Source organism: Telmatherina bonti (assembly GCF_933228915.1).
Source record: "Telmatherina bonti genome assembly, chromosome: 15".
NCBI lineage: Eukaryota > Metazoa > Chordata > Actinopteri > Atheriniformes > Telmatherinidae > Telmatherina > Telmatherina bonti.
The window spans coordinates 13,791,038-13,818,537 of NC_136613.1; the positions used below are offsets into that span (position 1 = coordinate 13,791,038).

Here is a 27,500-nt window from a genome sequence, read left to right on the forward strand (position 1 = left end):
TTTAGGTACAAACGGTGTCCTTCCAGGATTTGTTTTCAGTGCAAATGGGGAATATCAAGCGTTCTATTCCATGTGCACTCGTATCACAACAGAGAGGATAAATGGCAAAATGTACATTTTCTGATCATTCCTGTTCATGTCTTCTTGTTGATCTTTCCTGTTCTATCCATTTCATCTTTGCTATGGCTAAACAAGGTTCCCACTTTGACTGTGGCTTCATCCTGTATTTTCCAATTATCACCTTTTAAAGGCCAGCTGGGTGCATTCCAAACCATCAGGGGGCAATTCCATTTGCATTGCTCTCAGACAAAGTCATGCCCAAGTACTTTCATGCTTAAGTTCATAACAGGCAGTCTAAAAAGATGTTATGGCAGCAACTAAAATGTCACCGTGATTGAATAGCTTTAACCAAATATTGTACAAACTGATAGGAGGAAATATATTTCCTTCAAGAGCCGCAGGGTGCAACTCACTTGAAGGGCTGAAGCTGAAAACGGTCAATATTGAAGTAAGTCAGTGAGCAAAAGTCCCATGCTTTAAAAGGCGAAAAGTTTGTGTTAAAAAGTGAGTACCAGCTTCTTCTAACTTCCTAATTTCAGACTGATCAATGCAATTCTCCTGTGACTGAGGCAATGTTTACAATTTCACCTCATTATGCTGATTTTATTCTTCTTTTTCAACTTGATTTTTAAGTATCTCAAATGAGTATTTTGCATTTTTTTTATTTATTTATACGAGTTGAAATTGGCATCAATTGCTTAACTCATATTTACCACTGAGAGTGTGTATGTCTTATATTAACATATATGTGTATAGGAGCACATGCACCTGTGCCATTTGGATAGGAAAGTAACCATTTCATTTGCTTCCCACATTAATAAACACTCTTTTCTCTCCCTGCCTTTAGGCTCCCTTTCTTATTGCTGGAGCTGTTCACTAGTGTAAATCTGTGTTTGATTTCCCCTCTCTCCTGCCTTTTGGGCTGCATATAGTAGCATTTAGCTGTGAATTAATTTTCATGTTTGGTTATATCCTGCTGAGGTGCAATGCCAGAGGTGCATAATCAAAATCGGCAACACTACGTATGGGTAGATAGGCCTTGTGGGCATTTGCACAGTGCAGATCTGTAGCTGGGCGGCAGAAACGAAAAGGATAGATAGGGGTCAATGGCCAACGGACAACAGAAGTCAGCAGTAGGACAATAGATATTTAGCACAATTGAGTAAATCTGGTTTTTAATAGAAGGGTATAGAGCCTAGAATAACTTTTGCTGTGTGGAGGGCAGCTGGGAGTGTGTCCTTGTAATAATGCACATGTCTCTGGCCATAGGACAAGACAAGCACCCAAAGCCACAGCTCAAACACCAGCACCTCTTAACATGGTGTGTCTAATGCTCCTATTTAGTGTTTAGGGTGCAGTGGTGCGTGGCCTGAGGTTTTTGGGAGGGGAGCGTGGATAGCACCTTGCCTGACAGCTGTGCCCCAAACTGAAGACAAAAGCCTGAGGAAGTACCGCATCAGCGAAGATGGGACTGAAAGGCATGGCAATTTGCTTGTGGTCAGGCCTAAACCGCCATCTGATTCTGTGCATCGTTCACATCGTTCATGCTAAACATGTTCCAATCGCAAATACTTGTTTTAAACATACTCCATCAAAAAGGACTAGGCATAGTGTGGTACACAGATCAAAAGCGAAAAAACAAATGAAAAAAAAAAATATCAACCTTGATTTCAAGCAAACACAAACAGAGACAATGTAGACCGCATTTTGTGAATCAGTCTTTTCATCGTAGTTTATTTGTAATAATTTGACAGGAGGGAGTCGCTTTGTCAATCGGGGCACATCAAAGGTAAACTAACTTACCATGCAGCTTGTGTTTGTATGTTTCTGTGTCCATGTGTGTATCCAAGTCTATAGCATCATAGAACAAGGCCTGCTTTTAATCTACTGATTTATTAAGTTAGCAGGTAGCCGGGAACCCAACTAAACAAATGAGCAGGTTGTAAGCATTTAGGCAAAACATCTTGTGGACAAAATCTGGTTTGTGTTTGATGATTACCCAATGGATCAGAACAGCGTGTAACTCACATTTCTGTCACGAACAAAGATGAAAACCAAATTTCTTGCAAGCAACTTGTTTTTGTTTGAAGAATAAGCTTTGAAACAAACTCACTGTGTGCACAAAGAGACCAAACTTCAGTGTTTAGAAAGGTAAAGTTAAAATCTTAGAGGAGTTTTACCACTTATGATCTTTTTTTTCCCTCATATTATTTTTAAACATAAAACCTTTTGCATTGGCAGAAGTACATTAATTAGCAGGTTGAACTAACAAAAGCTAAAGAGATGTAACAACAAAGTGCGTCTTTGTTGTTACATCAACCATTAGGTGATAATTAATGCTGGATGAGATTTTTACAACTAAAATGGTTAATTTGATTTAAGTAGGTGTTCTCAGATGGATATGTAAAAACTGTGATTCAATTATTATTGCAGATTGAATCAAATAAAAACTGCATGAAATCTGTGGCTGTTAAATTCAACATGCAGTTTTCCTCACAATCAGCATAAAACTTAATTAATTGCACTTGGAATATACATCTTCATAGGAGGTAAATTATAGCAAGGCAACGTGTGCTGAATAAATTCTCTTCTTTTTTAATGTTCCAAAGTTGGACTTTGTGTGAATTGAATGCTTTAATTGGAGCTCAGCAAGGCACAAGAGGCATAAGTAAATGTGAAATAGGGCGGTAAAAATAAAAGGCCAATGCAGCTGCCTTTTTTTATTATTAGCTTTCCTGACAATAAAATGGAAAACTAAATATTTAAAAATCATATCTCAACATCAAAACAGGAAAACTGACTATGCCTCTCACAAAAAGGAGCTGTCTTTATTATACCCCTGCGTCCAGACGCCCAAATGCACAGATGTAAGGGGATTGAAAAAGTTTTAAAATATCCAGTTTTAATTCAGGCCATCAAACGGCCAGCTGTTGATTTGTTTCCTGCATATGCGTGGATCAGGGTAAGTCTGTGTTGTGGTTGGATGGTGAGTTATGTGGAGTAACAAAGCAGGTTTAAAAATTCTTGTGAATGCAGAAAAGTGGGAACAAGTGTGTTTGCTTACACCACCCCCTCCACCACCAAAAAAAAAAAGTAGTGATGACTGTACAAACAATTTTACCCTCTGCAGTTTAGAACTTATCAGGCTTCCAATACTTACAGGATGATGCAGGATCCAAAAGGGCATTGCATACCATCCAGGAGGTTTGTTTTGAGTAACAGACTCATGAATATGTATACAGTCTTATGCAGAATTTTAATACTGCGGAGAGTATCAAAGTTCATTTATGCATGTGCATACGCATAGACATACACATACAGATGGAGTCTTGTGTTCATGTTTTGCATTAACATGCTGCATTTTCAATACATTTTCAGGGAGCTAACAAATAGTACAGCAAATGGAGCAGTAACACTGGAAATTGTGGGGTCAATGTTGCTCAGTATTGCTTCTGTGTGAGCAGCAAAAGGAACCAAAATCAGAAACCAAGATATATATATATATATATATATATATATATATATATATATATATATATATATATATATATGGCTATACAGTGGTGTTGTCAAAAATGTAAAAAAAAATAAAAATCAGATATTAATCAACAGTATGTATCTAGTAAGGCTGGGACGATATACCTTTCTCTCAATGTGATCTTTCATGTTGTTTTTTGGGAGGGGTTGCCGATTTGATTTAAATTGCGATTTTTAAGTATTGCTGATTTTTAGTTTGCTTTTAAAACACCAGAAAAAAGTTGTGAAAAAGTTCCATGATGACCATTTAGAGACTATACCACAAGTATAATTTCCCAAATAAAGAAAATTAACTGTGTAGAATTTAAGATTTATTCAGTACTGCTGCTGTAGTACGTTAGGCTATTAGCTCGGCATTTATCTCAGGATGGCGTCTTGCTATGTGGGCAATAAAGTTAGTTGTGTTACTGCAGTACGCGACATGTGCATTACAGAGTTAAGCAGTAGCTTTCAGCATGTCCAGCTGTGCTTTCCCTTTCAAAGCAATGAATCCAAAATGTGTCCACAGTTTTGTCTTAAAATGTGATGGTGAAGGATTTATCTCTGCACATTTTTGCAGCTTGTCTGCCATTTTCCATTTTCTGTTTAAGTGTTTTCCAAAACAGATACGTCATGTTACTAGACATTCGAAGAGAAACTTTTCACCTTCTGCTGGAAAAAAAGCAGTAACTTTTTCTCCATCTGCCATCTAAACTTATAAACATTTAAAATTGAAAAAATATATTTGTTTGACCAAATAAATCTATTTAAAATCGTAAATAAAAAAATCTCAATTTTTATGTAAATCAATTTTTTCTCCCACCCCTAGTATCTAGTTAGGTATTAATTTGATACTTATATGCCATTTTTAGAATAGACACCTCCAATTAGTTTGAACAGGTACTATAGTGGGCAGCCTCTCTCCCTACAGCAGCTACCTGGTGGAGCCATTGTTTACATTGGAGATGCACTTTCAGTATGATAGCAGCCAAAAGCCGCTAGTGCCAGTAAAAATTCTTAAAAATAAGATTGCTGTTTAAACTTTAAAGTGATGCAAATGATCCGGTTTGGTGGTCTAAGGATTGGGTTTCTCTTCTTTGCAGATGATACAGTTCTTTTGGATTTATCTGGTCGTGATCTCCTCTCGCTCAAGCGATTTGAAGTTCAGCGTGAAACGGATGGAATGGGGATCAGCACCTCCAAATCCAAGACAATGGTTCTCAGCAGGAAAAGGGTGGAGTGTCCTCTTTGGGTTGGGAATGAGCTCATGCTTCAGGTAGATAAATTCAAGTATTTTGGAGACTTGTTCACAAGTGAGGGAAGGACTGAGTGTGAGATCAACCAGCATATTGTTGCAGCGTTTGCAGTAAGGCAGTCTCTCCGTTGGTCTAACATGGTGAAGAATGAGCTTAGGCAGAAGGCAAAACTCTTGATTTCCCAGATGATCTAAGTTCCTACCCTCACCTATGGGGACAAGTTATGGGTTGTGACCAAAAAACAAGATTGCGAATACAAGCAGCTGAAATTAAATGAGTTTCCTCTGGAGGGTGGCTGGGCTAGACAGGGTAATTGGAGCCACTATTCCTCTGCAATGAGAGGAGCCAGTTGAGGTCTCCGATGTTCTGGGTACTTCCCTGCAAGAGCAAACCCCAGGGAAGACCCAGGACACACTGGAGGGATTATTTCTTTCAGCTGGTCTGGGAACGCCTCAAGATCCCCACTGATGAGCTGGCAAATATGGCTTGGGAGAGGGAAGTTTGGCTTCCCTGCTTAGGCTGCTGGCCCCAAAAACCTATCCCGGATAAGTGACATAAATGGATGGATGGATGGATGGATGGATGGAGTGAATATCTGCATTAAGCAAATACAGAATTGGTCAGTCAAGCTTGAACAAGCTTTATTAGTGTTTGGGTAAACAGCCAAAGTTAAATAAATAACTACCAAAAATCACTGTTAGCAGCTATTGAAAATGGCTTAGCTCCTTAAACACCAAACAAAAACAAGAATACTGGCAAAAATCAAACCTTTATATTTCAGGTAGGTACAAGATATATGTATTTTTCAGAAATATTTACCATTCTATTATTGATAATGGAAGGCTTTGTAGCAGATAATGTAGAAGTGATGCCACATGTAAGCCATATTGTATGCAGAGACTGTAAAAATTCTTGAGAACTGCTGGGTCACTCTCATTTCATAACACATTATATACATGTTTGTTATTATTACCATCAACAATAAGTTTCTGTTCAATGCATATGAATTCTTAGAAACACACTGCTGAATGGAATTAAAAGTATTAGTAGCAAATACACAGTTTTTTAACATGGTGTCACAATGCATTCACTCCATCTTCTCTCTCCTTTTTGTTTTCCAGAGTTTTTCTTCAACTAAATAAACCCACTTAAAGCACAAACTAGTTAGCAATGTTGCAGTAGGGAGAAGTGACAGAAGAGCAATACTTGTATGTGACAAGGGTGTAACAAATACTTACATTCTCTACAGCATCCTAAGTGTTTGGAAGTGTGGAGCTGTCACGCAAATTTAAAAAGAGAAAATACAAAACAAGAATCATCCAACATGATAAGTTTTACTCTGCAAATGTTATTTTTATTACATAATAAGTTATAAAATATTGTCAAAGACAGAGTGAGGGGGTGATTAAAGACAGCAGCCTCAGTATGCCGTGGTTACTGCTCATTTCATAATCCAGACACACAGTGTGGAGCCAAAACATTAACACAGTTATAACAATCTGTAGCTAATTTGATTGATTTTCGAATAAATTGCTTTATTAAATCATATTCTTAATAGTATAGTATTTAGTAGGGAAAAACAGGGTTTGTCTACTGATGTTGTAAATTATGCCCACTATTTGGTTGGCCCTCTGAAAAATTTAGTAGTCAATCTTGTGACATTAAAGGGACAGTTAACTACCCATGTGATCTATGACAACATGTTGCAATTCTACGCTTTTAGTAATGGTCTAAAGTATAACTACATATAAATTTCAAATAGTCTGGCATGGCTAAAATGAGCGGAGCCTTCTATGCGAGCGTGGTTGTGTCCTCAGAAGGCATTAGTACAGGCATTATCTTGTTGTGCCAGACAGTTCAGTAGTAAACACCCTGGCAGTGGGCCTCGTAGTAAACTCTGACAGAACTGCCCAGTAGAGCTCATGTGTTGTAACCATCCTGGCACAGAGATATGGGTCATATTAGGCTGTCCTCTTCATCACCCCACCACCAGAGCCCAGACCCTGATGAGATTAGCTGACCAGCCAGTCGCTCACTGGTAGTAAAACACAAACACCAGTGATTACGTGAACATTAAAGTCCAATCCCCTCACACTTCAGCTCCGATCCCCTTGTGTGGGGTCACTAGCAGGTTACCGTAATAACTGGTCACCATTTGCAACAGATATAGCAGGTCTACCTCCATCTTTAAACAACCAACAGGTGTCATACTAAAATACAGACAATAAAACACACAACATTCCTGTGATGTCAGTGACACAAGACATGACTTTGAGAGCATATGAGAACCATGAAACAAGCCTTACAGCCTTCTCCAAATTACCATTTTTAAGCATATTTTAAAAAATTATGTCATAATGTCACACAGAAATAAGAAGTTAGCATTTATTTTTGGATAATTGTTTTGCTGTGTTCGTTTGTTGCATTCAGTGTCTTGGTGACTCCTAATCTCTATTAAAAGTCAGTTAGAAATTAGATTAGTCAGGTTGGAATGCCAGGGTAATCATTCATTCAGCAGCAGCCAGGAGAAAAAGACCTCCTCAAGGAGAAGGGGTAGGTTTTTATATAGCCAAGAGCTTTGATTGCTGCCATGTCTTAAAACCGCATCCGATGAGTAAAGGCATACGCTAGTACTCCCCCATATTTACTGGGCGGGCTGCTTTCCCAGGATCCTGTAAATGCGTGATGTCACAGCACTTAATGATGCCCAGACTAAACTCAGCAAGTGCTTATAACTCCCCCCAAACCAACGGTTGAAAAAGAAAATGTTTACTTTGTGTTCAATCTCTTACAGTCATATCCAAAAACAATTAGTCATTGGCAACTGATCATTATTTTTGCAACAAAGAGATTAAACATGGAGAAGTGAACGTGAAGCCAGTGAAGTTCATTCAATAAGATTAGAGAGATCATCTTCATTTGAAGATCAATTGTTCTGCCAGTAATGAAGACGTTCAGATAGAAGACTCAGTGAAAATGGGGGGGACTTTCTCCAGGCTTTCTCCCGTTTTCCTCGATGCAGACTGGTGGTGACAGTTGTTTCCAGTTGCTACATATAAAAGGGCCCATCATAAAGCCTGGCTAGAGGAAACAGGATAAACGCTTGAGCCAAGGCAGTAAAAAGCTCTCTGGGAACTTGAAAGCCACACAAATGAAGTCTGTGTCTGCCATCTGGAAACAATAAACAAACAAAACCCAGCAGCCAAACAAACACCACAAATAGCAGAGGGGGAGAAGGACAAGGAAAGACAGAGAAATGGAAAGCAAGAGGCATAGAAATGGAATCAAATATTGAAGAGTTTGAGAGTGTGAATGAATGACAAGTAGAGGAGGGTGTCAATGTAGGAAAAAAAAAAAAAAAAAAACGTGTGCAGCATGCATCATTAGCAGACACTGATGGGAAGAAAGACACAGAGACAACCCTTTGTATAAAACATCCTTTGATGCTGGGGAGATGGCCCTGCTGTTTGAATGTGTGTGGTACCACTGAAACCTGGTTCTAATGAAGTGTAGCGCTAACAGGAGGCTGCTTGTCTGCAACTTTGTTGGTGCCAGTGATGTGATAAGAAGTTCCAAATGCTGCAAAATACCAAAAGAAATTAGCCAACTATTTGCTCCATGGCCAAATGAAAAAGAAATACAGACTTTCTCATTTCATTTTATATCAAGAGAAAGACATATTTGCTCTGTCTCTGTATAACTATAACGTTACTATTTTGTTACTATTACTTTTTTGTTTTGTTTCTGCATGTCCAATGTCCATATTAAGGATAAAAAAATAAAAAAATACAATAATAACCAGAATAATAATAGCTCTGCAATGGACTGGTGACCTGTCCAGGGTGTACCCTGCATCTTGCCCAATGTTTCCAGGGATAGGTTCCAGCATCACAATGACCCTTGGTTGGCCTAGACTAAGCAGTTAAGGAAATAGATGGATATAATAACTGAAAAAAAAGAAAAAAAAAAAAAACCTCATGGCTAAATCCATATTTGGTTTGTGGCTTTGTTATATTTACAAAAGCGAGTACATGATATACATACAATGCAAAAATCCAAATCAAGAGTTACAAATTCTAAAGCATTAATCAAATGCAACAGTTTTCTTTACGACTGATTCAGAGTTCGAAACCCTTTTTGCTTAGTAATACACAATTACATTCATATTACATTTATTTCAAAACTGTAAGATTAAATTGCATAATATTCTTTACACTTACTGGAATTTGACAGAACTGAATATTTACATGATGATGATGATGATGATGATGATGATGATAATAATAATAACTTAACTTATGTGGAGAGGGCTGTTACTATAACCTAATAAAAAATAAATGTCAGTTTAAGAAATAATATTTTAATTCCTTATTGTTTATTTTGATTACATTGCCTTGTATCACTCTTTTTTTTCTGCAGCTCAGGATGGAGATATAATACAGCCTGCTGTTGATTTAAACCCACTTAAAAGCAGTGGAAGCGAGCTTAAATTTTAGCCAATTCTAAACTATAAAGTCTACAGGGAAAAAAATTCAAATGAATTTGGATACACTTAAGCACATACATCTACCTTGTACAACTCTCCTCGTGTGAAATCTAGATATACAGTATTTGTTCATCAACTCAGCTGTGGCCAAATGCATTTAATGTACATACAGGTAATGAACTTAACTCTGAATCAGAGGATTTCAGTCAGAATCAAATCACAAACCTGTTTGTGACATTTGTAATTAATAAAACAGCTTGTGATGCAGCCACTTACTTTTTGGCCAAATTCTTATCTCAAGGACTGCAGCTGAAATGTACCGACTGATCTTCAAATCTGAACTTCAGAATTAACAGACGTTGGCTGCATTCATGTGCATATCAATCTCCAGTCAGAATAAAAACACTTATTAATCCAATTTACTGTATGGAGTAGAGAAAAATGAAATGCACACACATAAACACACACTCACCAAAGTGGCTAATCACAAAAATAAATATTTAGTAGTACAGTTACTAAATGTGCTAAATTAACAAGTGGTTTTGATTAAAACTGTCATTTATTGACTATGTATTTAATACAGCAATAGGACATTGGCTTTTTTTCTATTAAAATGTATTCAAATGACCTTTTAGTAATGTTTTTAATAAAGTTTTATTGTTTTTATCATTACTTTTAGTTTAAGTTTTAGTATTGGTAATACTGTATACTGCTGACTGCTTTCCAGGTAACAAAATGTATTTGTCAGAAGGAAAAGGGCTCACTCAACACAAATAGTTTATTTAACAAAATTCCCCAAAGTATTCAATGCAACAAACTGACATAATCATATTCAGGAAAATCACCAGCTGCTCTCTCAGAGCTCATCTCAAGTCACACTGTCAACACTGACCCCGAGGGGTTAAACCAAGAACTGCAGTCCTGCTGCCACAGAGCAGCCCCGTAAATCATTAGGATAACCTCACCTATTCATCCAAACACATTTAACATACTCAAAGCAGAATGGCACATGGAAGAAAACGTAACACACAGGTACATACAAACAACACATGCTCACCAAATTCCCCTGCTGGGCCTGGTGAACAAACACTGAGCTATAAAAGCAGGCCTCTTACTCATTAAGGTGCTGTATCAGACAGGAAATGCTGGGCAAATTATACCTCATTGCCCTGGAACTAGTCAACCATCGTCATGGCAATAAGCCAAGCTTGGTACTGTAAGACGGCCAAGATACCACTGGCTGAGAAAGAGGACAGGGGGAGAGGACCAGATAAATTTTCCACTGAATAATCCAAACCAACAAAACACAGGTACTGTTAGACAGTTTTTAATTGTGAACTAAATCCAAATCTGTATCTTTTTATTGGCAAAAGCTGAAATTTTGACAGATACAGTTGGGCCTATACTCTAAACCTGGAAGACATATCCTGCCCATGCAGAAAATGTCAAAAGTAGCTAAAATTGATTTTTGCAAACACATTATAAAAATCAGTTTGTTCTTCATGTCTAGACTAGATGTTTTATTTGTTGTTGTAGCCTACTTAAAACCGATAAAGAATATTTCAGAAAATTAACGGTGAATTTAACTTGACGGTGAAATGACAATATAGACAATGATTGTGATGAATCTAAATAATAGATAAGTAACCTGAATTACACTAACTTCAGAAAAAAAATCATTGTATTAGTAAAATAAGAAAAAAAGTACAATGATTTTCGCTTCAGTTAATATACATTATACTTTTCTTAAAACGACTTTATCACAGCATGTGGATTGGCACACATCTGTAAGCAAAAATATAAGATTCCCATTTGTGTTGTCATTAAAAACACGGCATATTTCCCCAGCTTCTCTTTCAATCTGACCACCATGCTCTAACCACACACATTAGCCAAGTCCGCCCTTAGTTTCTAGAACAAAATTCTTTTGTTGCATTGTTCACACATTCCTCCCCGGCCATGTTTATACAGATGCAGTTCCATGTGCTCTCTGGGGTCGTAAGAAGTCCTGCACTGAAGCCAACGATGTGCAGTTGATCAAAGACATCGCAACTAAAGCAGAGTCACTTGTTTTACTTGAGCTTCTATTCCCCCCACCCAACTCTTCTGTGGGGATACAGGTTAACATATCCATCTGTTGGCCTTATGGATCCACCTTAGTCGGAGCTGGGACAAGTGTAGGCCTCTTTTCCCTGCCATCTCAAACTGCTCCCTCAACCCTGTTTACTCAGCTGGTCCCCACACCGATTGCCAGAGCTTTGTTTTCACACAGCAACATGTGTTAACTTAATGCTCTGTAACAGATTTCAAAGGGAAGCTTAGCTGGGTCAACAGCAGGTAATAGGGCGATTTATTGATTCATTGGCTCAAAAAAAAAAAAAAAAAAAAAAAAAGAAAGGAAGGAAGAATTTAAGCATTAAAGAAAGGACAACTTTGATAGGCGAAAGTGACTACAGACATGAGTGGATTTTTTTTTTTTGCTAGTGTTTAATTCAACCTACCAAACAGAGCGGTTACTTACCTAACCAAAACACCCTAAACAACAATCCAGAATGTGTCCAGATGAAGACTAGATAAACTTTTATGCAATTCAAGAAGGAATAGTTTCGGATTACTTGTCCAACCTGCTCACCTTCCCATGGCGGCAGAATTTGGTTACACAGTCCTAATGGTTGTTTTCTTGCTTGATTGGATTATGGCCACACACCTTAAACTCAGCTTCCACAACAATAAATGAGGAAATGAGGTGTCAACACTCAGGTGTTTATTCAACACTCGTTTATTTTTCTACCGGAAGCCAAAGAAAGCTCAGCCACAGAGGATACCAGATGAGTTGAGGGATTTTCGTTAAGCTTTTCAGAATGTTACTGACAATGTGTGTGACTGCTAAAAACATTTGAGCAGAAATAAGCCAATGAACTGTTAAATTACTGATGTTTTTCTAATGACATTATATTAACAGTGTATAGTATTAAGCATGCATTTTAAACATTTTCTCAGTTTCTAATCTATTTTACAATGGAGAAGTGAGGGTTCTGAAACTTCTGGCTGTGAATCCATATGACCAAGCCAAAAGAACTCGTAATGGGAAGACACCAGGAAGTCTATAATGTTTCTAGTCAGCATGAAGTGCCATCAAAATAAAAATCTGCACAGTAGCTGCTGTGCAAAACAACTGGGGCAATTGAAAATTCCCCTTCCAATTTATGCCAAATGCCACTACATAAACATTCTAGCATGACTGCCAAGTGTCTGCACTGCTTTATGCCCCTTCTCTTAATTGAAAACGTTATAGGGGTGCATTACACTTAGGGTTTTTATAAGCTGTGCTATAAAGCACTGGCAGGCCCTGAGAGGGGAAACTGCCCATTAACTTATAAGGTCCAGGCCTTGGCTCTCTTAATTGACAACCTCTAGGCTACTTTCATCACTTGTCGACTTCATAGCGGCAGTCAATGCTTCCTCCAGGATGCTGTTGCATCTTTGACATGAGGGTGTTTGTGACAAAGAGCAGTCTGCCGCCAACGCTAGAGTGAGAGCTCTAGGCTGTCCATAAAACAAGCACATGCATTCCTCTCTTAGTTCCAGGCATCTGAGAGCTGCATGTAACCACTGAAGTACTGACTCTCTTGAAGCACCAGTTAAAATTAAATATGACTTTGGGAATGTAACCTTTGTATATGTTTGTAATATACATGTCAAAGTACATCTCAGACGTTTCCCATACTTTAGATTAACACCATATACAACAAGGAACTGTGCTGCAAAGTTCAAATGAAAATGACTGAGAATAAAAATAATAGTTCCTAATTTCTAATCTGCTCAGGTTATCCCCACAAGCAACAAGCAACACACACAAACACACACAAAGATGCACACGGCAGACTGGCGTGACAGTTCTTTCACACTAATTTGGCAGGATCGTCAGCTTTGTGCCTCTGGAAATTCATACGCCTTGAATTAGACCCACATGTCACAATGTTGTTGACCAGAACAGACACATTATTGGAATATTAAACACACTTAACTTCTTTGAAACCATCAAACCCTTTGAAGTGTCTCATTATTCCTCCAATAAGACATGAGAAAGGTAGGGTTAGGACACATCTTTAGTCGATAACAGTCTGTCATAAAGATTCATGACCTAACCTTAAAGAAATCCACTCAGGACTAGTATAGTCACACGCAATTGTCCACTTATTTAGTACTGCAGTTCAGTAGGGTTAGAGGACATGTAAAGATGGAAAGTACAGATTGCAAGACTATGTATGTATAAGATAACAAAGCTTATTAGCCTGGGTTGAGTGACTGTGTGGCAAATTTAAAATGTTAAGCCAGGTAACCACTCTTACTAAACCAACAGTCATTTTCCAATTCAACAACAAACTGAAATCTTAACTGTTAGTTGATTGCTGTGAAAGTTCAGACAATCATAGTCCCCAGCAGATGACTTGGGTGATCGTCTGACCTTTCCTGTAAAGTCAAACATCTACAAGGTTGGCATTTTTGCTTTCCAGGAAAATGTCAAACCCATAGGAGGGACTCAACAATTTATTCAATAACACAAAACGGAGTTGACCTCATGCACTTGTACTGCATGAAAATCTAATATAGGTTGGGAACGTTAAACTCCAAATGCAACTAATATAAACCTAAAAAAAATTCTAATCAGCATCAGTTTGACTTTGTCAGATTTGTTAAGTGCAACATTCAAATACTAACCATCCATCCATCTTCTGCCGCTACTAACAAACCAAACTAAAATCACATCTATCAAGAGTTCAAAACCCACGCTATAATTTAGGCTTCAATATACAGAAGTACTTGTAGATAACATTAAGACTGCACAACAAATTTTATTTTATTTACCATTAATATACTGACTTTTAACAATCAGTAATTACAATTATGGCAATCAGTGTCTTGTGGTTTACCCCCCTAAGTCCAAACTTATAGTGCCACAACATGGATTTTTAAGTTCAGCTTCACACAAGGTGATACAGGGGGAGTGTTTAGTCAATATTGGCTTAGATTGTACAAGTAAGAGATATTGCATTTGTGTTTTTTTTTTATGTTTTGTTACGTTTTGTGGTTGTTTTTGGGTGATCTATGAATACAAAAGATCCAAAACAATCAGCGAGTTATTCCGCCAACTCAAGTTATTGCATCATGATCTTTGGTTGTACTCATATTTGCCATAATCAAGCATAAAACACTAAAAATGGACTTGATAATGATGGAGAGAACCAAAAGTTACTAAAGTATCAAATCCAACAGAATAAAGGTAGTTAAAGCTTAGGAGAACTTTTCAGAGATAATGAACAAAAACATCACTTAAAAAACATTGAATATATCTCTTTTATGTTTAGAAAAGCTATTTAGATATTCTAATCCGTATAAAACTATCATTTATAACAGCTTGGGCGTTATAATGAATTACTCTACTGGTGTGAATCTGCATATGCAGACATATTCAGCATAGACTAATTATTTAGCTTTTTCTGATTGGTTAAAGAGTTAAATATATATTTTAACAGGCTTGTAAAACTTGGGTGAATAAACAAGCTAATTTCTGACTAAATAAATCAAACACATTTAAGCAAAAGGCTACCATGGTGAGGGAATTTACCCTGCTGGGATTTTAGGTGGTTCAGCAGCACAGTATGCAGAATCATCAGAGGAGGGTGGTGGATTCACTAATGACTTTTTAAATAGAAAAGTAAGTGTCTACCACTATGAACCTACTCGCTTTCACAAATGTGGAAGGAAAAGGATGAAAGAGTTGGGTATCCACAGATCCAAGAAGTACAACTAAAGAAAACAATAAAACGCAGACAAATAGTGAGAATTTTCAGACAAGTCACAGGCCCAAACCTCTGAATTCCCTGCAATATAACTACCTGCTATTAGTAACAGACCAGGACAGGAGATAGTTGGTGTAACAAATCCAGTTTCCAGCAAGCAAGCTTTGCTACTCAATGTCTGGTGTAAAATCTGAGTAGCATTATTTTATGCATCGAGCAATCACTGCATGTAAGTAAATAAAGTAAAATGTTAGCTGTGGTGTCACAAGTGGTTCAACATCCTTTGGGATTGGCCTGTCAATAATGCAGTGTTACAAATAAACAGCTACAGCTGTTAATGTGGTCTGCTCCACAGCTTGTGCCTGGGGCAGGTCATCATAAAACACACAATTATATAAGAAACTTTATGAAACAAGCAGGTGCCAAGCCCTTGTCTTTTATTTGTCAATGACTGTAGCCATTTTTTTTTTTTTAGTTAGAAGCTCCAATAGCAAAATTATCTATCTCTCCATAGTGAAGAAATCTTTTAAAAATACATGGATCCAGGCAGAGATCCAGATCACCCCCAAAATCTAATGACTTGTTTCTTATGCCAAAACAAAAAACATAACCCCTGCCTTGGTGGAGGTAACAAAAGAAAACTTGGTTCTTCCTCTTTTTAACATTCACAGTATTGACAGCTGTCACGAAGCTCCAGATTCTGTTTGCAATAAGCTGAATAAATTGCAGTTACAATGTTTACTTGGACAACACATGTGCTCCTAAGTGCAGTTACATCATGATCATTATGGTACCATGTCAGCTCGCCGCCTTTCCTCTCTGTACCTAATTATATGACATCTCTGTAAGCAGTAAATATACAATGTTGGCAGCAGTATAACCCAACTAGCCTTCCTGTGATGAAATGATTTCCAACAAGACACCTTTTCTAATAATAATAATAAAAAATAAGAAGAAGAAGGATTGATAAAGAGTTAGATAAAGTAGTAAGAATAAACTTTTTTTTTTTTTTTTTTAATCTAGCCCCACTAAAATAAATAATTTAATATTGTACCATTGCCAGTATGGTTCACCTGGGGGAATACACAATTTAAAGCAAAGCCAGTAACTACTACAACCTCCCAGGGGACAAATCTGAACGCTGGACTAAGTAAGAGTATAGGTTTTATGAATGTATCCTGCATGTTATAGTACATAATTTTCTCATATGAACTACATTCTAAAATGATTAGGCTAGTTTATCATTTCTGAGCCCGTAGCCCCACACAGCAAGATCGAGAGTGAACCATCAGTTGTCTGATGGTGAACCCAAATAATTTCATCTCGTTTTGATCAAATTGTTGCTGTAAGTTTCAAAGCTTCCAAGCAATGGATGGTAAACATGTTTTTTTTGTTTGTTTTTTTTTTTTGTAAAGGAAAGTATGCAGTGTCTAAAAATCGCTTTAACTGTGTGTGTGCATGTGTTTGATATGCGAATTCAGTCCATCGATAGGTTGACAAATATACGTTGCAAGCATTTAATGCACCTATGAGAAGAGTTTTATCTACTTGTTGGAAACACTGTCCTCTACTTACAGCTCAGGCAGATACTGTGTCAAAAATGCAAAGACAAAATGTAGTCTTTGGTTCATAGTCTTTTAAAAAAAAAAAAAAGAAAAGAAAAAAAAAGACATTTCACATCCCCTGCTACAAAGAGCAGCAAAATGCATCATTTCTGCAAACATACAGTAATGCACAGGAATATCCTGCTGCAGGAATCTGCAACCAGCTTCTCACCAAGTCACACCTATAAAACGGAAGAAAGCTGAGCGCTCAACATGAGCCCCTTTCATTTAACCTGGCGAGTTTTCCTACAGGTAAAAGAAGAAACACACCATGAAATGGGTAGAAACACAAAAACTGACTTACTGTGGAGCAAGTCCTCTCACAGCTCTGGTTATGTGCGCCGCCATGTTTTCACGTGACGAGGAAACGGCAAGCAGCAATTGGTTTCAATACCGGCTCCCACGTGAATTATAAGCTTTGTGATTGGCTACAGCAGGAGAAAGGGCGGGGTTATTGACATATGCATCCACATGGGAAAGGTAAACAGCAAAGGCGAAGTGGGCTGGTGGAGCGGACTGCTCTAAGGAGGCAAAAATATTCCTGTTAAAATGAAAGAGAATGAGAGAAACGATTCAGTCCTGAAAAGAAAAGTTTAATTTCTCCTTGTCTTTGCATTGTTGTCCTTCTGCTCACTGAGGTAAACAGGACAGTCCACCAGGCAACGAGGTCTTACCGGGAAAATAGAAGAAAAGAGATTTGTGCACATGGCACGTCTCCCCAGGAGTTGTCTCTCACAGCAGTGGTGAATTACTACCACTACCATCAGCCAGGTCCAAGTGTGGTGCACAAATGACACGCAGTATTTGCCATGATTACGTCTGCAGGGGATTTGCTCCAAATGTCAGCATTCAAGGACAGACACTGGGGTGTGTTTTTTTTCTATTTGAATGTGAAGACTGTAGAGCCTATTGCATTTACTTATACATTAGTGTTTCAGTGGGGGTACAAAAGGAAAAATCACCAAAGTTTTAGTCTCAGATTACAACTTTTATATACACACACACACACATATATATATATATATATATATATATATATATATATATATATATATATATATATATATATATATATATATATATATATAATATATATATATATATATGTTTGTATGTTTTTTCTATCAGAAGCATTTGTTTTCAATACAGGGAGATTCAAACTAAATTAACAGGGAAAATGGCACATATATACCCCACAAACTACCGAGTATAAAGACTACTTCATGGTAAGACCCCAAACTCTAGCTTAGATCTAATGCACAGTAATTTTCAAGTCATTCGTATTGTGTAAATGATTATCCAGATAAACTATTTGCATGACAACATGGAAATATACTTCAAAAACAATTACAGATCACAAAACCTGATGATCTTCTAAAATGAATATGACACTAAATCTGAAAAATAAGATGTAGTTTAGGAAACTTGCATTTATGAATATAGACTGCTCTCCCAAACAAAGAGCCGATATATCTAAAACCATTCTTGTGTGAGATGAAAATGCCATGGAGTAGGAAAATTCCATCCATGGGTTACTTGGAAACTACTTCTTTCTCTCCTCCTTCTGTTCATCGAACACAATTGTTGTCTACTAATCCAGTTTTGATAGCATTTGGCACACTTTCTTTGGATCACAGCAAGATGCTCAACTTCCATTCTGGTCTCCCCTAGGAACCTCTGAGCCCAAGAAAGCAGCCGACACCAGGTCGCGCCAGAGCAGGGGGGTTCTCTGTGTCCTCATGAAGCACAAAAAAGTATTTTTTGATTCATGTCACCCCTGCCACATGCACAAACGCACATACAAAAAAATGTTTACAAGCTCATCAGTCTGGCAGTTAATTTGAGATATATGCTGCACATGTGGGTATTCTTGTCAGTCTGTTATGTTGTTGAATGTTGCTATCACCTAAAGACCCCCCTGTAAAGCAACAGAATTTAAAATATTATGTCAAAGGAAAAGGCTTTTTTGCCTTTGTCCCCCCTTCTGTACTCCCCCATCCAAATGGACAATGTATCTCTAGGCCTTGATGCCTCAGAAGTCTGGGTTCATTAAAATTTTGAACGAGTGCCAAAGCTGTAGTCAGAGATAAAAGGAATATGAAAGGATAACAAAATTTATGGATGGCAAGACACCACCTCACCCTGGCATTTATAATAAACAAATGGTTTCTGTTTCCAATTTAAATTTCTCATTATACTGTGACTTTTGGAAAATGTGTTTTCATTTACCAACATTTTATCTGAAAAACTGTATAATTGATTAGATTTACATGGCTCTGATTTTGATGCTGATCGCCTGCCTTCCCAAACAGCCCCCACCCCTGCCCCCCCCCCCCCCCCCCCCCCCCCCCCCCCCAAAAAAAAAGAAGGATCTGAACAGCTCCCGAGGCACATTAACATCATATAAAACAAACCTACCTACATATCAAACAGCTTTTTTTCCTGATAAAATAATTGGTTTAAACCAGCATACAAACCAATTGATCCCTTTGAAAGAAACCTCTGTGAGGGCACCAAAAGAGAAAAAAAAAAATTAAAAAAATGGTGAGATAGACTTCACAGCCCAAGTGAGATGGACATCAATGCAGTGTGCCAGCAATGGCTATATTAACCCATGGCTAAATCCCATCACACAAATGTCAGTGTATCCGTTATGAAACCATGACATTTAGATCCAAGGTCTCCATTGTGGTGTTAGAGGAAGCTGATGTTTGTCCATTCTTTGCATCCATCAAACCTGCACACATCCGCACAGCCAACTGTACTCCAAACACAGAAAGGTTAAAGATCACAAGGGTTTATATACTACATTTCATTGCAAAACACTTGATTGACATTTTTTTAAAAATTTGATTTAATAAATCTTTAAAATAATCAGCCTTTTTTTTTTTCAAAGTTAGGTATATTGTAGAATTAAGCGAACATCACACTAACTAGTTTTCTTTCAAAAAATTTACATAAAAACACAAGTTAGGGACCAGTTAACTGATTTACTACAGCACTGATTAAGTATGGGTTAGAAAAGGCACTATTGTCTAAAAAAAAAAAAAAGTTTGATATTAACAGTAAAGCAACACATATGATTTTTAATTAAAAATAAACTAAATAATATTCTAAATTTTATGCACTAAATTGCATTTTGAGCAACTAAAAATTTTTTAGGCATGGCATCATCTGACTTACTCTCCCTAATTTACCCTAGACAACCTTTCCAAACATCCCCACCATCACAACGGCACACCAGGATGAGCCCAAACTGACACATCACGACCACTCATGAGTCATGTGTAATGAGGAGCAAAAGCCACATTCAAGAACTGGACAATGTGTCATAAAGCTCTCATGTTAAGAGTGCAACACCTATAAACCACTTGGCTGAGAATCACGAGATCTTTAATTATTGCCTCTTTACATTAGTTTGGATCTCCCCCTCCAGGCATCGGTTTGGGGGTCAGGCTGTGGGGTGGAGGTGGTAGGAGGGGAAGGGGGGCAGAGGCTGGTGCAGATTGTAAAGAGAAATAAAACCCCTCACATTCTCTGTCTCTCTCTAAAGGCAGTCTAGATCAGGAATTACAAATGATATCATGACAATTTTTCATGCTCTTCAAACCAGTGATGTTTTACCGACTCATTTGCTATGATACCTTGTTACGGATCCAGCTGTGAATCAGGGATGTTTCATGGGGCTAGAAGCCCACTCCCCGCTGAGCCTGGCCAATGACCTGGAAGGCAATAGGGGATGCCAGTGCCTGCAGCATGTGCTGCACTGACAAAGCAGCAGGGCACCGTCAAAAACCCTCTCATACAAACTTTGCAGATCACTCCGCTTTTAACAGATGAGTAAGCACTGGTGCTGACTTGTTTTCTCTGCCCTAACACGAGATTCATGGATTTTCCTTCACAAGAGTGTGACTGTGGCTGACGCATAGCAATACCCTTGCCCACAAGGGGAATAGTGCAGTGGTGGATCTTGGGTAGAAAAGTGCAGATATCATGTGGCAGGGTCACTGCGCAGGTTAAGCAACAATTCAGTTGAGTGCCCATAAAGGAAGTGGAGTGTGGTGGAAAAGACCAGCACACCAGCTAAAGAGGCCTTGCAACTCAGATTAAACTTTGGCCTTTTGATCTAAAAATTGCAATAACCCCTCAACTCATTCAATCGTGTGTGTATGGGGACTTTAGCATGTTTAAATGTTTTTGTTGTTCTTTTGCTTCTTCATACAAAACTTCTCCTAAAAAAAAAACAAAAAAAAACCCCAACATTTTGATCGTCAACAGAACAGCGTAATCCAATAAGACAAGGTAGTAACTAAATCCAGTCATTAATTTTTGGATTCATCAACAGGATTTCAATGAGTTTAAAGTTGTTTGGGTTTCCAGATGAGAGCCCTCACGCAATCTGAGGCCCTGATGACTTCTGCATTACTAAAATGATGCTGCCAAGACTGATGGAGCTGAGAGTGTCAGGAGACATTAGCCTTTACAGCCCAGAGCTGGTGGGCAAGACCAAACTGTGCCCCCTGACCCATTCCAACACCAAGTTACTGACCCAGGAATCATGAACAAAACAGACAATATGGAAAAGAGAAAGACCAAAACGAAAGAAAAATATTTTGAACAGCAAAAGGGGGAAAAAACATGATAAACATGAAGTCATACTAAAATATGTTAAAAACAGGAGATGGAAGAAAATATGTATATATACTGAGCCTCTTTACCATTATATACATATACTTGCCTGCTAACCAAATAACAGGAAATGATTTTAAGGGCTTTTTTCCTGTTCGGTTCACACTAATTCTCCCTCTCTCACTTCATTTAACTAAATTAATGAGCAGGGCCAGTCGAACCTCAGAATATTAACTTCTTTGGGCACATTGTTGGAAAGTAGAGGTCTTGGGTTTTAGGGGTTAGTAAACAATTTGACAATAAATGGACATTTAACCAACTACAGAGGCCTTCAAATTGATGTTGTTCTTAAAAACCTCTGAAAATGAATTGACAAATAAATGAAAGACAAATGAAAACACATAATTCTTAAGTTATATAAATCCACTGTTGACTGTAGTGTGCTGTGTGTAAGCCTGTGAATGGTTCTCCTCTCAGTGCTCTGACACAGAACAAACACTGCGTGATAGCGGCCTTGCAACATGACACTGGTGGACTGAGAAACACCTACATCAGAGACGACCTAAAGCTGTGTACACATGGTTCACATGGGGACAGTCCTGCTTACAGCACAATGTCAATGATGGGCTCCCTCTGTGCACTCTGCCTGTGATGGTACAGTGGACAGAGTTCCCATAGCATGCTGCAGGCTAAATCATGCAGTATACAGTAGTACAGCAGCAAAGCTGTTTCAAATTTGGCCCTTTTATTCAAAAGTGAAATGCGCATGCCTATTTCCATATGTTGTACATCCCATCTCATTTTATGAAATGCTATGAGTTCATTCATTATTCATGGTGGTCATGGAGTTATTACCATTTTCCCATCAGATTTGCCACCAACACCATATTATTATGAAATGACTGTTCGCCCAAGGCGTCGTTACTGCTGTGAAAAGTGGTCACAATTGACTAGTTAGCGTGGGCGTGCAGAACACTTGAGACAAGAACTCAAATTGCCATGAAAGTGACCTGTGAGTAAAAGTGGTGACAAAAAGACAAGTGAAAGAGGAGAACATTTGAATAAAACTGAATATGACTGCTTAAAACTAAACTGCGATAATACTGAGATCTAACCTGTGGAGCAGCTACAGGACTTCCAGTAATCAATTAAAATCTTAATGCAAACCAGGTCCAGACTGTACAGTAGCCCCACCAAGAACCAACCTGCGATCAGCAGGTTCAATTTGTAGATGTCCGATTTTTATAATGCTAAATTCTCTTAAATAAAATAAGAATTTCACGCCGCAGCCGACTTAGTTGTAAGCTAATTTGTCACAGGCTTATCAAGGCCTATTCATCACTGATCTAGTAATTACCAGAATGAGCTACTGGGTAGCCCCCGCCCCCCTTTGTCCCTCTCTTTTCTCCCCCTAGCAATGGTCAGCCTGTAAAACCAGGATGTGTTGGCACCTTTATGATATAAATATGCACACACCCTGGGCATAAGAAAGCTGTCAACAGAACATTTGTTTTCCATTTTTCACCACCCAAAGCACTTTAATCTGAGGGGTAAAAAAAAAAAAAAAAAAAAAAAAGTAGACAAGGCGTTAAAAAAGTACTACAACACTAACTATTTTGCCCTTTGGTGAATGTGGGTGCTTAAACAGATGGGGCTTGTATTGGTTTCCTTTTTATTTAGTGCCACAGGACTGTCTGAATATCCATTCAGCGAGTTCTCACCTACACACATGCTCGCCTGTGGTTGGCACACGCAGTTTAAAGGCATAGACACGCATGTATGATCATGTATGTGTTGACACACACACACACACACCCATGCACGCACACAGCAGCTGTCGCTACTCTTCCTTTCTGCTCGCTCATTACTAAACTTTTTTTGACTAAGAAATACAAGTTCATGTCAAGTGAACTGAATGACAAGGGTTGTCAGAGCTGCACGATTTGACCCACGCATGCAAGTAAGCTGTTATGACCCCATCCACCCCCATCCCACTCCCACATAAATAGATCAAAGCACATCTGTTTCAGTGTCCAGCAGCCACACATCTATAATTGCAAACTGGCCTTAATGGCTTAGAGCAACCCATCAGATGCTAAGCAGTTTGGACACGGGGGATACTAAAGCATATGAGCATAGCACAACCATCAGTAATCACTGGACAGGGAATTCTCTGGAGCCACAGTGGAGGCCTGTTTGGTCTCAAGTGGACTGAAATAGATATAACAACTTCAGCCCAGGGATGTAGGCCCAGAGGGGCCGGAACTGACCACACAGCTGTGAGCAAGACTTGACTGGTGTTCAGAGTCGGGGAAACCACATGGATTAAAAAAAAAAAAAAAGCTTTGAGGAAAAAAATTCAAATTAAAAAATTACTGACAACAATCTAATTTAAAAGGGTTTTTTTGTCAAAAGAAAGAAGAACACTGAATGATGTTAAAGTAGGTGTGGGAGAGTCCAAGCTGGCCTTGGGTGAATGGAGTAATGACGAGAGAAGCCTCAAGTTGGCCAGTTGTCACAGTGTGACACTGATTCGGCCTAATGAGCGTAGTGCTGTCACCACACATCTGCCTCTCATTCACTTGTAGAATCTGGCAGACTCAAAACCTGCTGGAGTCGCTGCTAGATGCTGGAACTTGAGACATTGCCACCTTTCTGTTTGCCAGACAATAAGGAAACTCACAAACTTGTACTTTGACCACAGACTCAAACAGTACCGTAACAGCCGCAGATGCAGAGCGATGACTTGTCATCCAAACAGAGTAATAAGGTGTGACAGTTAAGTAACAACAGAAAGAAACGAATTTTATAAGAAACGTTACTTCCTATGTGCACTTTCTATGAACTCATCATCTGTTTTTTCAACGTAAAAATCTAAGCAAATCATTTGTGATTACGAGAACACTTTGCAAAATTGTTTTAGATTTGCAAAAACAACAAAAGCCACATTGTTTTCATGTTTTCCGTGTAAATATGTTGTAGGTATCAGTTGTTTCTGTTGATCAGAAGAGACAAGAAGCAAACTGTATGTCCTTTTTAAGGTGACAGTGATTGGTTTGGTGTCTGCTGATCTGCAGAGGACAGCAGTCCTCCCATCTGTCCTGACTCCGAAGGCGTCTCTGTAGACCGAGCAGCGACTCGAAAATTCCTCATGGGCATCCTCCTGGAAAATAGCACAAAGGTTTACCAAACATCATTGTGGCGGTGGCACCAATTATTGTTAATATACATCAAATAGCCTCAACCGAGTCTGTGAAACAGACTGATCACTCCAATGACGGCAACTGTCAGTCTGCGTCCCAATGAAGAGAGCTGCTGAAATAATTAGTCCCTGCCCTGCGCATAAAACAATAACGCAACAGTCGGGATGACATTTAAAATATGCGCTCAGCTTTAGATGACCTGAAAACCTGCCACCATTTGGACTGTGATGCAAGGACACATTTCCACTCACAACCTGAGTTAACTGGACAATGCAAGCTTTGTTTAAGTAAAGTATGTACATGATGGGGTGGGATCAGTGAAGAGGAACAGAAAAATAAGAGAGCTGTTGTTGATCCATCTTCCGTGTGGTCTGCAATGATATTATCTTTGGAATTTGATGCATACTAAACTTAAATTGCTGGCTGCAGTAACTGTATTTATTTATTCAATTTTAGTAAATCTACTTTTAGACTTATTTAGGGCTAATCAAACTAGAGAAAATGCAGACAAAAACCCAAGTCCCAGTGTCAATGTACTATAAAATATTAGTACAAGTATTAACAAGGACAATAATTGATGATAATGATGCTGTAAACATCCAAATGCCACAGAAATAGCTGAAGTAAAGGTCAGAGTTCAGAGCTTAATGTATTTCAATATAGATCCTGAAGATGGTGCTGCTCAGCTGCCTGTCTCATTATTTGAAGATTTGCTTCATCTATAGGGGGGGACATAAATTGGGTTAAACAATGTAATACATTATTGTGAGATAAAAAAAAAAGCATCTAAGACTAAGGAGTTAAATCAAACTATAAAATTTTATTTAGCCGACCTGTTTCTGATCTCGCCAATCAGCATAAAAAAGATGAGGATCCAGCATTTAATAGATAATAAACACATCCCAGTGTTGGATTACAGTGAGCATCTTGAGTAATATTATAAATATTTATCTTGATAATGATGATGATGATGATGATGATGATGATGATGATTGTTCCCCTCCAAATCCCCCTTTCCACTGTAATACTTTTAAAAAAAACTCTTAAATATACACAGAATATTTTTTCATCTTTTGTCTCGTGTATTTGGGCTCAATCCAACTTATAAAATTATCTTTTGGTTTCTTCTCGTAATACCTATATTCAGGAGCTAAATTGTTCTCTTTTTTAGCAACTGCAGGAGAACCTTTATAGAGTTTAAGCTATAAAGACAACACAAAACTCTTGAATTTCCACAGGCAGATCAGTGCTTGTCCTGTGTGAGTGAGGCTCATGACGAGGAGACTTTCGAGAATATGGGTAAAAGGTAGAATTCAGAGTTCATTAAAAAGTGTGAAGTCATGAGCAGTTCAAATGGACACCGGGCACAATGAGATGGTGTGTTTTTCACAACCAGCCAAAGTGTCAACACTGTGACATGCTAGATTAAGAAAAGTTCCAGAAAAAATGAAAAGGATTGTAGACAGTCTTCAAGAAGCTGCCTGAGAACACCTGTGACAGCATATATTACACTCAAGAAGCTTCAGCTTCAGTCTTTCCCTGTTGTTTTCATCCCACTGTTTAAACCGGTTTTTTTGTTGTTGTTGTTTTTTTTTGTTTTGTTTTGTTTTGTTTTGTTTGTGTCTGGTTTTTTTTTTTTTTTGTAAGGAAAGGGATTAAAATACTGGGGTTAAAACAAATACCTAATCAGTGTTAAAAGTGACAAAATGCAAGGCTAAGTGTGAACGGAGTGTCTTCACGCGAGTGTGGCGGAGCTGCAGACAGACAGGGCCTGTGTGGGGCAGGCAGCGGTGGGGGCTGATGGGGGGGGGGGGGGGGGGGGTGGAGCAGGGTAAGGTGGAGGTGGTGATGATGAGACCAGACACGAGCCACATGAGGCCCCCTGACAATGCAGTAGTTCCCTGCGGTATGTCCAGCAGTCCACTTACACACAAACGTCACACGCATATGCACAGAAGCACGCAATATCATCACAACAACAAAATGCTAAATTTGCACACTTATATGTAATGTGTCGATATCAGTGTTATTATAAAACTGATCAACCATTTGTGCCAATTAATTTTTCCTCTTTAATTCTGACTTTGATGTAGTTTTATTTCTCTCTGATTTGTAATGATTGCACCCCCTCTAGTGGTGATATGTTTGATAGCAATTGACTCTGACGTTGCACTGCTTTGCAACACTTGTGTAAATTTTCTCTCTTTCATCTTTTTGGCATGTGTTTATATATGTTAAAACAGTGATTTATGAAAGATTATCATCCTTCCTTTATGCTCCTAGTTTGTTTCTCATTTGGCTGCTGAATGACTCACCGGCACCAGAGTGAAGTTTGTGTGAAAAACTGAAACTTTGAAATGTGTGTGTGTGTGTGTGTGTGTGTGTGTGTGTGTGCGTGTGTGTGGGGGGGGGGGGGGGTTCATACAGAATTCATTTTGGCAGCAAAAAACATCCAAGATTTGGTTAGGCACCATTTGTGGACCCATGCTGGCTATTCCACACATGTTGTGGACACCAGAAGTCATTCCCAGTTTGCCTCACCACCACTCCACTGGTCCCTTTCCACCACGAGGGTGCCTTTAAAACGATATGCCTTCTGGGGTGTTCTTTTATGGGCTGCTGTTGCACCATTCACTATTGTATAATTCTCTTCAAATCAGTTTGTTCCCCTCTTCTCCGTGCCTTTTTTTTCGCCCTCCCCTGACTTAACAACCAGAAAAAGGTCACATTTCTGAGAAGTGACTTCCATGCATGTTCCATGCTGGGTCGTCACTATCAATTTCCTAAGACCTTTCATGTCACACAACAATCAACCCAGAGAACTGCAAACACTTTTACTACACGCTACCACGTGCAACTTCTCAGGGTGCTGAAGCAATGCATAAACTCGAGTCACGTAAAAAAAAACAACAAACAAAGTCATATATTCTTGGACAATTTTA

The 27,500-nt window shown here is 38.5% G+C and overlaps 1 protein-coding gene across 1 annotated transcript in view; it reads right to left on the bottom strand.

Annotated features, from left to right (window-relative positions):
* clybl (citrate lyase beta like) overlaps positions 1–17,074 on the bottom strand; it is a gene marked incomplete at its 5' end in the record, with an annotated part of 71,704 nt that extends 54,630 nt beyond the window's left edge. The window contains one exon of the mRNA XM_079253740.1: positions 17,031–17,074. Within this exon, the coding sequence (XP_079109866.1) occupies positions 17,031–17,074 (44 nt within the window). The remainder of the gene's footprint in view (positions 1–17,030) is intronic.
* Between the last annotated feature and the right edge of the window lie 10,426 nt (positions 17,075–27,500).